The 14,925-nt window shown below is 53.0% G+C and overlaps 1 protein-coding gene across 2 annotated transcripts in view; it reads right to left on the bottom strand.

The window, feature by feature from the left end:
* ARHGAP26 (Rho GTPase activating protein 26) overlaps window positions 1-14,925 on the bottom strand; it is a 117,267-nt gene that overhangs the window by 58,825 nt on the left and 43,517 nt on the right. For both annotated transcript variants that reach the window (XM_065690775.1, XM_065690774.1), the window contains exons 12-13: window positions 7,401-7,437; window positions 320-385 (exon numbers count right to left, since the gene is read on the bottom strand). In XM_065690775.1, coding sequence (XP_065546847.1) covers window positions 320-385; window positions 7,401-7,437 — 103 coding nt within the window. The remainder of the gene's footprint in view (window positions 1-319; window positions 386-7,400; window positions 7,438-14,925) is intronic.

The raw sequence follows: 14,925 nt of genomic DNA, 5'->3' as shown, positions 1-14,925 counted from the left end.
AAACAACACAGGGGCCTTCACTGTGTGAAGGGAGCTCCAAGGAAGTCCCAGCTTCAGTCCCTTCACTCGCTTTGCACCTCCAGCACATCCCTTCCTAACCCTGCCCTGCCGTTTGCTCAGCCCCTGCTGACTGCAGCCGCAGGGTGAACGCACATCTCAGCAAAGGCAACGCTGAGCACACACACAGGGTTTATCTGCTATGGGTCTCCGAGGGGTAATGAATCATTTTGCTCATGAGAAGAAGCAGGTAAGCAATTGCTCCTCTCCACACAGCTGCGAGCCGCCCCCCAGACCAAGACCACCTGGTGATCTGCTCTACCTCTTGTCTCGACAGCGTGTATGCACTTCTTGATAATGCTGAAGCCGATGTTATCCAGCTGGGCAGCTGCAAGGGGAGAGGAGAGAGAAGTGATGAACACCCCGCGAGGGGATGGCTCCACACCGGGCACAGCGCTCACCCGCAGCCAGTGCTCACCCTGACAGCAGCACTGGACCACGGCTCAGGTGAGGTGGGGAAGGAGGAGGTAAAGGGAATCATACATTATTTTGACACAACAAACCCTTGGAAACAGCAAGCAGTGTGCTTGAGGAGCCCCAGGGAACTCCTGCTCGTCCTTCCAGCTCTCCACCCAGCTAACCAAGCTGGAGAGATGCCTTCATCTTGAGGCCATCTCCATCACCTCTGGAGACTGCTGGTGTAGGACTGACCTCCCAGGCTTTGCCCGGGGCACTAGGGTGCCTTGGATTCCTTCAAGGGGCTTTTGAGGTGGTTTTGTGCAGATGCAGGTTTTCCCAAGAAGCCATATGAGAGGTCAGAGCACTGAAAAGTGATGGTAAAAGAAGAACTGGGAAAGAAACAAACAGAATAGAGCAGCAGGAGATAACTGTGAGCAACCACTGTGAAGGAAAACAGTAAAGAAATCAAAAGAAAGGTGGAAGTGTGGAGCTAGAAACATAACATGGAGAGGAGAGAGCTGATGACGTAGCGGTGGAAGAGTGATAGGGACTGGGAGACAGGAATGGATTTCAGGTCAAATCTCTGTGGAAGCATCTCCTGTGCCCAGGGAGAGGGATCTGGCCCTGAGGAGCCAGGCAGCACCATCCCAATGCCTGCACCGTGCCCGCATCACACCTGGGGGGGCAGGAGCGTCTGCCTCACATGATGCAAAGGCCCGGCTAACCCATCCTGCCTCGTGAACACTACTCATTACATCCCATTCACCCTCACTCAATGCAGATGTGCACAGTTCAAGAACAGCCCCTTCTTTTATTAGCACAAATGAAATATTTATTTGGTGCAAATTAGGATGTCCTGAAGGCAGCTGCCTCTGCCTAAGAGCAAGATCTAAAACATGTGAGTTAATGGGATGTAAAACTCAATTAACTCGTGCCATTGCAGGCTTTCACATTTAATTTCAAGGAATTACTAATACACGGGTCCAAATACCTGCTGCAACAATTCATCTTGTAGTCAGCCCCCCACCACCATGTGGGAAACACTGCCTGCAGTCAGCTATTTGTTAAGGAAAATGACTTCTCCCCTGTGTAAAGGTTTAGGAAACCTTCCATACAGCAGAAGCCTGCAGGGAAGTGTGAGCAGGGTGCCCTGGGATGCAGGCCTACATCAAAACCCTTTTAGGGATGCATCTGCCCCTGCTGCCATTTCGCCTTCCCTAAGGGAATGCCGTGTTGTGAGCGACACAAAACTGCATTTGATGGAGAGCGCAGCGGGCAGGGATCAGAGCCCAGGGCTGGCAGTGTCCTCACAGCACGGCACGTGCAATCTCAGCCCTTGCATTCCCCTTGTTCACAGCGTTACTTAATCACAGTCTCTGGTGCTCCACGAGGAGCTGCCAGCTGATCGGCTGCCTGTGGCTTGCTCAGTGCAGGCCCTTCCTAATCCCTTGTTTTGAGTTCTCTGCTGGTGGCGTTTCTTGTCTGATGAATGGCACAAGAACCTGAAACACTGGAACAGTAGCGCAGCTCTATTATGCTTTTCTGGGCAAGCACACTGAAGCGCCAAGCCAACGTAAGCACACAAGTTGTGGGATGCCTGTGCCATAGGATGTGTGAATACCCCAAAGCCCCCGGGGCCTTTGCTTGGCACCTCCAGGGCTCTCCTGTGCTGCTCCCAAGCACTTTGCAGGCATGGATGCAGCATAAAATCAACGTGCCCTCCACCAGTGGGTCACAGCCTGCTACAGAGTCACAGTCACAGAATGGTTTGGGCAGGGACCCCTTCCCCTGGAGCAGCTTGCTCCAAGCCCCTGTGTCCAACCTGGCCTTGAGCACTGCCAGGGATGGGGCAGCCACAGCTTCTCTGGGCACCCTGTGCCAGCGCCTCAGCACCCTCCCAGGGAAAAGCTTCTGCCCAAGAGCTCATCTCAGCCTCCCCTCGGGCAGGTTAAAGCCATTCCCCTTGGCCTGTCCCTACAGGCCCTTGTCAGAAGTCCCATACCCCAGATCAGTGACAAACACAAGCACAAGGATACCTGAGAAGCAAGAAACCATGGTGCACAAACCCTTCTGAACAAGCAAACCCAGTCCAGCAGGCTTTATTAGCCTTGGCTTAGCACTGGCCATAGCCCTGACCTCTTGGTACCCCAGCATGGTCCTGTTCCAGCCAACACAGATCACCACTTCAGGCTCTCCACATGCACTTTAAGTGCCAATCCATCCCATAAACCATTAGTGCTCCCCCAGTCCCTTGCATGCCTGAACTTGAGCAGAAGACACCTACAAATGCATGACCCCCCCCAAGCCCACCACCCCATTGCTGAGCAATGGGCTGGAACCAAACCTTCCCAGGTAAGAAGCCACCCAGTCCTTCTGGATGGGAGCGACCAAGCATAATCCTCCTAAGTAGGTGAATAAGCTCTTCCCCTCGCTGGCAAGCTCTGGATCAGGAAAGGTGAGGGATTTATTTGCAGTAGCTACATCCAGAAATAATATCTGATTAAATACCCAAAGTGCCTTTCTTCATCCTTAAATTTCACTTTTAATGAGCATTGTAAAAGCCTGATTTCCCCTCCCACAGAAGCAGCTTCTCTTTGTCTCATTCATTTACCCAATGATTCAGTTCGGCTGCAGCACAGGTCAAACCTCGACTGGGATCTGCTGCTGCCCAGATCTTACACTTGCCCCAGCAGCTCTGTGCTCCAGAGCCCTGAGCTTTGGCTCAGCAGCTTGGACCCCAACTCAGCTTCTGGTCGAGAGCGGCTGCAGGTCGGGACGTGGTGAGAAAGAAGGGGCAAATGATGGCTTCCCAGGGCTGGAGAGCAACGCTGCATGAGCGTGCCCATGGAAATGCAGCTCGGGCCAGCCCCGTCCTCGTCCCTGCTCTGCTCCATGCCCAATGCAGTGAGAGGGGTCAGCGAGACTGGCAAAAAAAAAGGAAAAGAAAACTAAACAAGAACCCCCCTGCTCTATCAAAACCCCACCAGAGCCACGTCTCCAGCCAGCCAACCCCAGTGAGAGCGCAGTGAGAGCTGCTGCTGCTGCAAGGCAGGGGCAGGAACACGTGTATGGGAGGGATAGGACCCACAGCCCACCTCCAATGGATCTAAGTCATTGTGGAGCTGCCTCCTGCCATCACTGGGGTCCCAAAATGGAGAGGGAAGGCAGCAGGGAAGAGCAAACTCAGAAGCCTGGCCAGCGTGCTCCTCCCCTGTTCTCAGCAGGCACCCCGAATCCCCAGCCTGGATTTGAACCAGCCCCTCAGCCATAGCCACGAGTGGATTTACAAGCTTCTATTACCAGAGCAGTGTTTTCTCCATTCATGCATTCACACCCACAGCAGGGGCAAAGCCCACAGCCCTGCTTCCTGCTATTCCCTCTCCCTGAGGCTCTCATTCCCCAGGGGAAAGATGTAAAACACAGCTCCAGGCCAGGCTCCGAGCCACCGGCTCTTCACACAAGAGCAGCATTTTGATGCAGAACTGACATGCAGTATTCATACTGCAGAGACGTATTTTACATCAGCAGAGGCGATACACGTCACTTGTACTACACACACACGCAACTTACCTGACCTTCGTGTACCAACACATTCCTAGCACTACCGAGTTGGTCTCCTCCTGTTCTATTTTTGCCTAGCAGATTATTTCTCTGTAATCCGTTAATTCCTCGCCTTTACGCTGATATGGCGTATCAGAGCATCGGGAAGGGGGTAAGACGACTGAATCAGCTCTGTTCAGCTTTGCTGACTCCAGCTGTGTGCGTCGGTCACGGCCACACAAGGTCACAGCGAGCTCTCCTGCATCCCCATGCACGTTTCTGTGCCACGCAATGACGTGCCACCACCGTTACTGTTATGGATTCTGTCCTAGGCTTTATGGAATGAAGAGCCACGGAGAAAGGGAGAAACCAAGAAGCAGAGACCAGAGAGAAATGAGCCTCAAAGTACCAGTGAGCTCCCAAGATTGGGAAAGGAGGACTGCTGGGGAGGGCCAGGCACCTGCAGATGGGGCAGGCCAGGGGCTTAAGGTCTGTGAAGAGCTCATGAAAATAAAGACAGCTTTTGATGGAGTCCTGAACTAACAGGGAACCACGTGGGTATGGAAAAAGGAGAGGGAAATGGTGGCAGGGGAAGGGACAGGAGTTCTGTGATTTTCCATTCAATAAGCACGAACGGTCTGTAGGATTTGTACCCAGAGAGCAGGGCAAGTCCTCCTGGCTTGCAACCAGTGCGTGTAAATTCACCTGGCTCCGGGGGCTCACTGACACCGCTCACCCCCACGGCTCAGCACTGCTTCCTCCCAGCCCCGAGGAAGATCAGGATAAATCACCCTGCAGGCCCATGGCCATCTGGCCACACAGCACGATGCAAGACCCGAAAGCTCTGTAAAATCAGATAGAGGCCAAAAAAGCAGAGTTCGCTCCAGCACTGCGAGTCTCCTTCAGACCAACCGGAGCACAGGCAGGAAGCAGAGGTACATGGGTTTTGGGGTCAGGAATTGCATCCGACTCCACTCAATCACTGCACGCGTTTCGAGTCCTCATAGGAAGCGCCTATATCAAGGGCTGCATGGCAAGAAGCCAGTCTCTGAATCAACTCTAAGCGTAGCTGGTGAAGCAAGCAGTTCACTACAGACACAGCTCTAATGAGGGCTAAAGCAGAGTCACATGTCTGAACACAGCAGCAGAGCCCTGCTCAGAGCCGTGTGTGTGAATAATTGCCACCAGGCGGTCTGAAGCCCTGCTCTGTATGCAGCCTGCACCCAAGGGTGCCAACACGCTCCCCGGTGCCGGGGAAGCACAGACAGGGGAGACAGTTCTCTTGTTTAAGACAAACCATCAAAATGGAAGAGGTACTAAAAGACAATAAGACACTTTGCCGAAGCCTCCCCAGCTCGTCTGGTGAAGACACGCAGGGAGAAACTTGGCATTTGGTGTCTCCATCAAAGTCTCCCTACCCTTTGCCAAACCCTGAGCTGCTCGGAGGGGCAGGACCGGCGTGTGGGCTGCAGTACCACCAGCACTGCCGACAAACCCCATCCACAGCGCCGGGCTGGGAACCCACATGGGAGACAACCATGGGAGCTGCCACCAGCCTGGGGACAAACTGGCTTCCTCCTCAAAGCCACCAGCACATCCCCAGCACGGGCACCCCGCTGGGATTGCATGGGGCTGGCAGCACAATGCACCCGCCGCAGCCACGCTCCATAATCAAAGCGCAGCAGTGGTCGGCAGCACCACTCAGCCCGTTCTGGTAGCTATACGTGGGCACCTATATGCCAGCAGCAGCCACCATAGGCAGCCCCATCACCTGCAGACCAGCCCGGCCCTGCCCACAGCTCTGCTAACACAGGCCCTTGATGAGGCTGTGGACAACTAAGCATGGGCAGGAGCTGGGTTCAGGGTCAGAAAGAGCCTGGCAGTGAAGAGCCTGAGTAAAGCCCTCACCTAAGGAAGCCCTTAAAGAGGTTTTCACAGCCCCAACCTGGGATCTGTTGCAAGCTTGGCATCTTAAGACCGGGATTAGACCATAGGAATAACCCTGCAGAAGTCATGGACACACTTGACTCGAGCTCTTACCACCTCTAAAGAGCTGCTGTTACTTTGCAGGATGACTCCAGCGTAAGTCACAGCCCCAGGAGGATTTCTGGCTGACAGCACGTAAGATGGGAAGGTCACGCTTTGACAAGTGCTTCTTTCAGAAGTGGTAATTACTTCACCAAGCCTTCCTCCCACCCCTGGTGTTTTTCCCTGCTTCTGCATCACCCCTCAACAAAACTTAGACGATGGTTATTATAACACATTCCTTGAGCCAAGTCACCACGCACTGTCCTGGCAGAGGCAGAGGCTGTGTGCAGGGAACATGCAGGGCAGTGACAGTTCATAGCCAGGGTAGGACACGATTGAGCAAGTTCTCTGAGCCTCAAAAAAACTCACTTGGCCCCTCGGTAAACGATGGAGCACAAAGCCAGGAACATACAGAACAAGATGGATGTGCAGCCAGTAGCATGGAGGACAAGGGAGAAGCCACAGCAGAGAGAGCAGAGAGCACAAAGAGACTGTTTTGTGCAAGCGCCCAAAATGGGCGTGAGGAACATTATCTGCAAATCATACCTATTATTGTGAGAAATACGCTTCTGCTCCAGATGGAAATGCCCTGGCTGAGGCAGCATGAAAATGAACTCTTTACTACCCACCAGCCCAGGCTGGGCTCCCTGTGACCGATGGCTTCGGGGGAAGGAGGGAAGGGATCGGAGTTCTGAGTATCGCAATTATGGCAATTCAAACCTACTGGGAAATGGCTCAATTAAGGGTTTTGAAACACAGGACAGACAAGCCAGGACCAGGTGCAGCTGCTGCCCTAGGAAGGAAATCAAGCACTCTCTTGACTTGAGCCTCCGATTGCCTGAACTACAATAAAAACAGCTTTTGTATGTTTAAGGGCTCTTGCTGACAATCCTGACTGGGCAGGACCTCCCACTCTTTCTATGTGCTCCAATTCCCCTCTGGAAAAGGCACACTCATCCTCCACATTCTGGTTCAGAAAGGAGAGCCAGTTGGTCCAAGATGCCCCCTGCACCATGGCTGTGATAAGGGACAGGAGCTGGTCCCAAGGCACCCCAGCATCACTGCTGCAGCCTGGGGACACCAGTGGGCAGGAGTGGACGTGTCAAAGTTACTGCTGGGCACTGCTTTCCATGAGCCCAAGTCACACCATCGAGCTCCTGCACCAGTTCCCTGCTGGGTGCCAGATGCAGTTCTGCACTGTGGCCACCCTATGGTCCCCACACTGAGCCCCGTTACCCCACACCCCTGCCCAGAGGAGCACAGCCCAGCCCGGTGCCACCAGCACCTGCAGCTCAGCATCTCCTGCTGACCCGCCAGAACCTGCACACCGCAGCACAGGCACATTCCCTGGGGTCTCATTGGGAAGACATACTTACTGCCTTCGCTTTGGTTGTCCTTGTTCGAGTTGTAGACCTGGAAAACACAAGAAGAAAGCCTTATGAAGCCCTGGATGCACTGGGAAGGGACTGCCGACACGACTGGGATCACTGCGACTGGGGTCCGCTGTCAGGAGGACCTGCCTTGACCTCTCCCAACAGCGAGGTCCCCAGAGACCACCACAGCCTCCTGCATTCAAAACCTCGGGTTGCCAAAGCTTTGGAGTGGATTGAAATAACAACTAGGTCAGGTCTGAAAGCAAGAGACTGCAAATGGGAAGGGCTAGGTAAAAACTAGTTCTAAAACTAGAAACTACAGCAGCTTCTAAACAAAACCAAGGCAGGGCTGGACCAGCTGACATTTAAAGCTCCCTTCCAACCCAAACTATTTTATGATTCGTCTCCTCCATGTTCTTCTCAAAGAGGTTATAAACTCAGAGCAAAGCAGACAATTCCCTTTGCATCTTACAGGCATTGCAGGACCATCTGGTAGGTACAACTTGGTCAAGCAGCAGGAAGCCACCCTCACTCACAAGTGCTTACAGCCTGAATAAAGGAGTCAGGCAAAGATCAAGAGAGGGAAAGAAATGTCATTAGCTTACAGAGGACCTGAAATGCATAAAGATGAGGTAACACATACAGTGACAGAGCCACCCTCTGAGCCAACACTCGGGCTTCATCCCCCTCCTATCTTCAAACATCATCACATCACAAAATCCCAGAACCCCAGCCTGGCTTGGTTGAAGGGACCTTAAAGCTCCTCCAGCTCCAACCCCTGCCACAGGCAGGGACCCCTTCCACCGGAGCAGCTTGCTCCAAGCCCCTGTGTCCAACCTGGCCTTGAGCACTGCCAGGGATGGGGCAGCCACAGCTTCTCTGGGCACCCTGTGCCAGCGCCTCAGCACCCTCCCAGGGAAGAGCTTCTGCCTAAGAGCTCAGCTCAGCCTCCCCTCGGGCAGGTTCAAGCCATTCCCCTTGGCCTGTCCCTACAGCCCCTTGTCCAAAGCCCCTCTCCAGCTTCCTTGTTGGCCCTCTTCATCCGGTCCCTACCACTACTACACTTTAGCTACTTTACATTAAAGCAGTGGATATAATAGAAAGAAGAAAAACAATGGCAGAAGGTTTTAATCACAGCTCGAGAGCAATTTAAAAGCGCAGCATAAGGAGAACCTCGGCTGTAAGCAGCTCAGCTCAGAGGTTGTATTTCTCCAGCTCAAAGTGTTTAAAAATAACCCTTCCTCAGCCCAGGGCAGACACACACACACACACACACACACACACACGGTGCTGTGTGAGTGCCACAAGCAGGAGCTGAGTGTGGCAGCATCCATCAGAGCAGGACAAAGGCCTGTGCAGGGTGGTACCCACAGCATCGCCGTGCACACCCTTCCTCTGCCGGGAACAAAGCTGGGAGCCCCTTCACAGGGAGCCGAGCCCGGGGAGCGGAGCCCATCACATGCTCCCTCCAGAAATAGCAGGCGGGGAGGGAAAGTTTCCACAGGCGATGTTGATAGCAACACGCGAGGCAGCAACAGCCACACATCCGCAGGGAGCAGGAGAGGCTCCCAGCCGCAGGCAGGCGGCTCCCAGCCTTCCGCTGCGGGCTCCCAGTGACCGACACTAACACTGAGGACAGGGATCCGGAAGCAGCCCTCGGGTACAAGGGTCTGGTCCCTGCTGTCGGGGTGCCCACCAAGAGCTCCAGCAGAAGCACAGGGCTGGAAGCCGGCACTGTGATGTCCCTGAAGGAGCGGGGAGCACAGACCTCACCACTGGGTGCCCCAGCACCAGCCCGGTACCCGCATCACCCACACCAACCACCCCGCAGAGGGCTCTGTGTCAGGTAGCAGACCACCGACAGCCACTTTAACAGAGGCCTGCCTTGGAGGGCACCCAAACATGGGCTATTCCTGTGCTCCCCTGCGGAGAGCCACCGGAGCTGCTGCTCCATGGAGACGCTGCGGGGCAGGGAACAGCTCTCACCCCACACACGGCTGCATTAGAGAATGAAATGAACCTGATCCTTTGTCTCCTGCACGTTTATCTTTAACAGAGGGAGGAGACCTGTCCCTCGATGCCATCCAGGGCAGCAGGATGCTTGCATCACCTCCGCCACGCAGGACACAGTCAGGGAAGCACACATCTAACGGCACAGCTCAAAAGTGGGGGCTTGGGCAGAGCCTAAGCCCTCAGCACTAATCCCATCTTCCTGGAACATTTCCCATGGAGCACGTTCCCTCTCCCCCGGCCAGCGCACCCAGCTATGCCATGCAAGACAGAAGTAGAGGGTTTTTGGTTGCAAGAGAAAATCTACCACCCCGCATCTGGAACGTGGGGGACGATTCAGCAGCAAACCCAGCTGCAGTCAGCACATGAGCTCTCCTCCAGGAAAAACTCATGCTTATGTTAAGAAAATAAGTGAAAAGAGGGAAGGAAACCAAGAGCGGGCTGCTCCCCCAGCACTGCTGCCCTGGCCACGAAGTCAGCCTTCCCCAAAGAAGCTTCTCTCTCCAACTTCAGTCCCTCTGTTGAGGACTCATCGAGGGGACACATTGAGGGGACACAGTAACTCCTACTCCAAGGCTTACAGAGGCACAGCCTTCCCCTGCACTGCGCCCTGGCTCACCCAGACACAGGGCTAACAGCACACACAGTACCAGGGTGACTGGGCTCTTACAGCCTTGCTTTTCCATCCTTCTCCCACTGGTCTCCTCCGCTGCCCAGGCCTAAAGGAGCAGTCGCACAGCTCAAGTTATGGTGCACAGCGCATCAGCTGCAGGGAAGAATGTGTCTGCCTGCATATTCCCTCTTCTAGTTTGGTTACATGAGACTACAGAGAGGCTGTTAATCATCAGAGACTGATCTTTAATTAAAGAGAAAAGGACAGACCAGGAAACACGAGATGCTCATGCCATTAACTGCAAAGCATGCACACGGTGAAAAGGAAATTTCATGCAGAGGTCAGCTATGCAACCATAAAACAAGGAGATAATGTCATCCTCCATCCATCTTGTTAAGGACAAACCTTTTATCCATTGTCAGTGTGGTAATCCATTAACACCACTCTACAATATCAGGGTTTTAACCAAGCCCCAATTCTGCAATATCATTTCCTTCTCCAAGGAAAACATTACTTTTAAAGAGGAACCATTTCCCCACACTGCCTCAGGCATTTTGAGGAGCCAGATTTTTTTAGGATAAGAGGAATTTTCCAGGATTAAATCACAGAATCCCAGACGGGTTTGGGTTGGAAGGGACCTTAAAGCTCCTCCAGCTCCAACCCTTCCACAGGCAGGGACACCTTCCACTGGAGCAGCTTGCTCCAAGCCCCTTCCAACCTTCCTTAAAGGTAAGTCTGCTGCAGGGCTTAACTCACAAAGATGCATTCCAACATTAAGCCTCACATGCAAGTCAGTCAGTTGATGGAGCAACCTCCCTCCCTGTGAAAGGGTGCTGCATTTTAAAGAGGTTCTTACTATTCATTACACCCAAGTCTCCATCGATTACTGACAAAACGAAAGTTACAGACTGTGCAGACAGGAGCATGTTTCCCTGCACCATCCTCCTTGTAGCTCCATCACACCACCGTGCTGTCAGTTCATCCTTACAGCACTACAAATAACTATAAACCAAATCACTTCTGCTAAGGGAGGGAGCACTGGAGGCCCTACGCTCCCCATGCACAACATCCTCTGCAAGACACCTACTACTGGTGAGCAAGCTCCACAACCCAGTCCAGAAGAGCAAACCTCAATGTATGCAGAACCTCAGCACTGCTGGGCAGACCACGGTGAGCACGGGGTGGCACAGGGCTCTGACAATAGTGCCAGCACGAGCGCAAAGGGACGGTGTGGCTGCACCTCGCAGGGTGACCACCTTTAACATACAAGAGGTTTGAGAAGAGGAGGGGCCGGGCAGACAGCTCTGCAAACACACATCACCCAGCACAGAGCCAGATGATAAGATACCATAAAATACGTGTGTCTTCATATACACACACACCATTTTCCTGTTGTTAACACGCTCTGGAGAAAACAGACCTAAACCCAGAAAGCTTCTCATGAACTAAAAAGCTTCTTTCACTTCTCAGTATTAGTCACTGACAGAGGGGAGGAAATCTGAAAGCAGAAAGCTTTGCTGAGAGGTGAAAAGCCTGCGTCCCACATAGCATGGGTGGGAGCGGGCACAGTGATAGAACTCACAGAACTGGGGCCAGTGACTAACCGGGAGCCAAATCCCTGCCCTGCAGCACTGCACTCGCTTAAACATCACGCTCTCACTATTCCCATTTATTCATATCTTCAGAGCCAAAATACCTTTACCAGGAAGTTTCAGAAGTGATGTGTATAGAAAAGAATATATATTAACCTAGTACATTTGCAGCCCTTGATGCCTTGAATTTAGTTTTCTAAGTTCATGCTGTAGATGGCCAAACATTCTGAATAAAATCAGATCCTATCTTTTTTTCAGTGGAAGCAAATGCTGCTTAAATTCTGCAGAATCACTGCAATTTGGAGGCAAGACCAAAGCATTTACAACTTATTAGTGAACAATTCTATAGCCACCACTCCGAGCCTGATGCCACCCTCTGCTTGTGCACAGAGAGACCAAGAAGAACCCAATCCATCAGTTTTCCAACCTGCTCGTGCCTAAATCATACACACGAGCACGCAAATAGCAATCGGGTATGTGGGTGGTTTGGGATGGAGTTGGATTGTGGGAGAAGAGAAGGAAAAGGAAGTAGCTGGGGTTTGGAAGGGGAACTGAGAAAAGATGATGTTGAGTAATTTTGATTCCTCATTTCAGGGTTCACACTCCTGCCCGTGGAGGATATCAACCTCCGCAGGGCATTAACTGTGCTCTCACACGCAACTGCATTTGTGCACACATCCTGTAGCTGAATATGCTGCATTTCATACACAAAGCAGGGGTTTATTTAAAACTCAGAAGGGTCCAACCTCAGCTGCATCCCTTGGAGGCTGCTCAGCGCCCAGCACAAAAATCAGCTCCCAGAACCTTTCAGGTTCCACCACGGGCGGGGAAGTCTGTCCAAACAGCTAAAATCCAGAGGAAAGAATTGTCTAGGTGCTCGGAGGTGGCAGTGATTTCTAGAAAGCCTTAGGCAACAGCAGCCACTGCAGAGGGATCTCCATTGGAGGAGGAGCCCACCATTTCAATCATGCCCAGGCACGGAAGGTTCCCCCTTCCATTCCTTTCACCAGTGCTGGGACCTACCCTTCAACCCAGACTTTCCATTTGGACTAAAACTGCTGTCAGAATGGGCCGGTCCTGCCAGATTTCCTCAGTCTCCCTGGAGGAGCGCGGGGTTTGGAAAGGCCTGAGCAATGGGAGGAAATGCTGCAGTTATGCAATTTCCTCGTGATTCATATTCAGAAATCCTCACAACAACCATGAACGAGTTTTTCAACTTTCAGCTCAGAAGATGCACAAGCCAAAGGCGCAGAAACACAAAGCATTATATTCCCTCAGAACCGGGAGCCCGGCTGGCTCGCCAGCCACCCAGGGCAGGCTGTGAAGACCCGGGCAGGAGGAGCACACATTTCACATGGGTGTTTTGCAACCTTTTCAGAAGCGAGAAGGGAACGTGCAGTGCGAACCAGGCTGTGGACTGGAGCCCAGCCACCGGATTGACTCAGATGGAGCGAGGCAGGGTGGTGTCCGCAGCACCCTGAACACCCCAAAGCTGCCAAGGCCACTGCACGAGGGCTCGCTCAGCCCCGCAGCAGGAACCACGTGCTGGGGCTCTTACACATCCCTTTTCCTACCCATACGATTACCCTATGTGAGAGGGGCAATAGAACATCCACTTGGAACAAGTCCTCATTTGGACACCAGCCACCACCTGATTACTTCTCCACAGTCCGGATCCAGATCTCATCCCCTTCAGAGCACAACAGAACCTGAAACACATCAAGATCAGTCCTGGAGAATCTGTTTCCAATCCTACGCAAGGAGTTGGAAGCCTGGGAAGCAGCAACCACTAAGGAAAAGGTTTATGAAAACGATCCTGCAAAGCCCAGACACAAATCCCTGCAGGATGAAGCTGCACAGTGCTCAGGTGCTCTTAGGAGCAGGCCAGAAAAGACTTAACTCCTGCATCCACTTCGGGCTTTGGCAGCACAAAGCCTCCTGTGATGAACTGCAACGAAGGTGACGACAAAGAGGTTCTGCATGGAGATCTCAGCCCCATCTCCGCCGAGAGCCATCTCCCACAGCGTGCACATGAATGCCATAGGAATATGGCATAGGCATGCCTGGGGAGGGGAGTACATAACACACCCTGCCCCCTGCAGCAGCAGGGGAGGGAAGAAAAGGAAAGAAAGGGAGAATAAAGACAAAAAGAAGAGAGTGGGATGGGCACGGGTCCATACGGCGCCAGGCAGGTTCCTCTGCACCTGATGCCCCAGCCCTCTTGGCACCCCACTGCAGAGCTGCTATGCTGGGACACAGCCCAGTAGCAGGATCCCAGCACGGCACAGAGCAGGAAGGCTCATGTACAAAAAGTGTATTTCCTTGTTAAAAGCAGGACACCTGGCAACCTTGATGAAATCAGCCCTTGTTTCTGGCTCTGCCTTATCAACCCTGTTCTATTTCTGTCCCAGAGCCAGGATTTCATACTACAAGCAGGATTTTCAGAGCTAGACTACACTGTGTTGTGGCTAGAAATAACCTTCTTTGCTCTTCCAGCCAGAACAACATAGATAGGAGTAAGATCTTCCCAGCCTGCATCCCTGCAAGGGGAGGGAAGGAGAAGCCATGCCTTGCTTCCCAAGTGAAAGACTTGGCAGGGCAGCAGAAACCCCCTGTGAAATGCTGGTTTATGTCATTCAGACCAGGGCTGTTCATTTGGAAGAGGGTGGCCCAGGGTCCCTGGCAGCTCCTTCCTTCCTTCCTTCCCTCCCAACCTACTGTTCAGCACTGAACTAATGCATTGCACTCAGAGCTCCCCTTCACCTCCCTCCTCCTCTTTCCCTGTCTCTCCTCCAACATAAATTTCATCTCAGAACTCACACCAGTGCCTGAGCCTGATTAAAAGCACAGAAAATATCCATCAAGAGTGAAGCATCGGGGGCTTCAATCCTCAACACGGGTCCTGCTCCTCTGCTGCCCCGAGCTCAGCTAAATGATGGTTCTAATTAAAAACAAGCCCACGTTTTATTACAAGTGCAGGCATTCCCCAGGGCCCCCGAGCCGGAGCGGCGCGGGCTGCCCGCCAGCCATCTGCACTGCTTTAGCTCAGCGCGGTTATACAACCCGCCGCCTTTGTCACCCAAGGAGCAACCACAGGGGCAAAGCAAGGAGAAGGTTACCTGGGAGAACCCGAGGGGAAGAGTACCTGGGTCAAACTATCGACCTATCGCACCTAAACAGCGGACAGAAACAGCGCAGCAGACACTTGGGGGGAGGCGGAAGCGATGGGGAGCGAGGCAGCAGTCTCTATGATAACGTAAGTAAAGGCCAGCTGGTGCAGAAAGCTACGTTTTGGGGATAGCTGCAGCGGGGT

This window comes from Lathamus discolor, chromosome 10, assembly GCF_037157495.1.
Source record: "Lathamus discolor isolate bLatDis1 chromosome 10, bLatDis1.hap1, whole genome shotgun sequence".
Lineage (NCBI taxonomy): Eukaryota > Metazoa > Chordata > Aves > Psittaciformes > Psittacidae > Lathamus > Lathamus discolor.
This window is presented reverse-complemented; position numbering and strand designations above follow the sequence as displayed.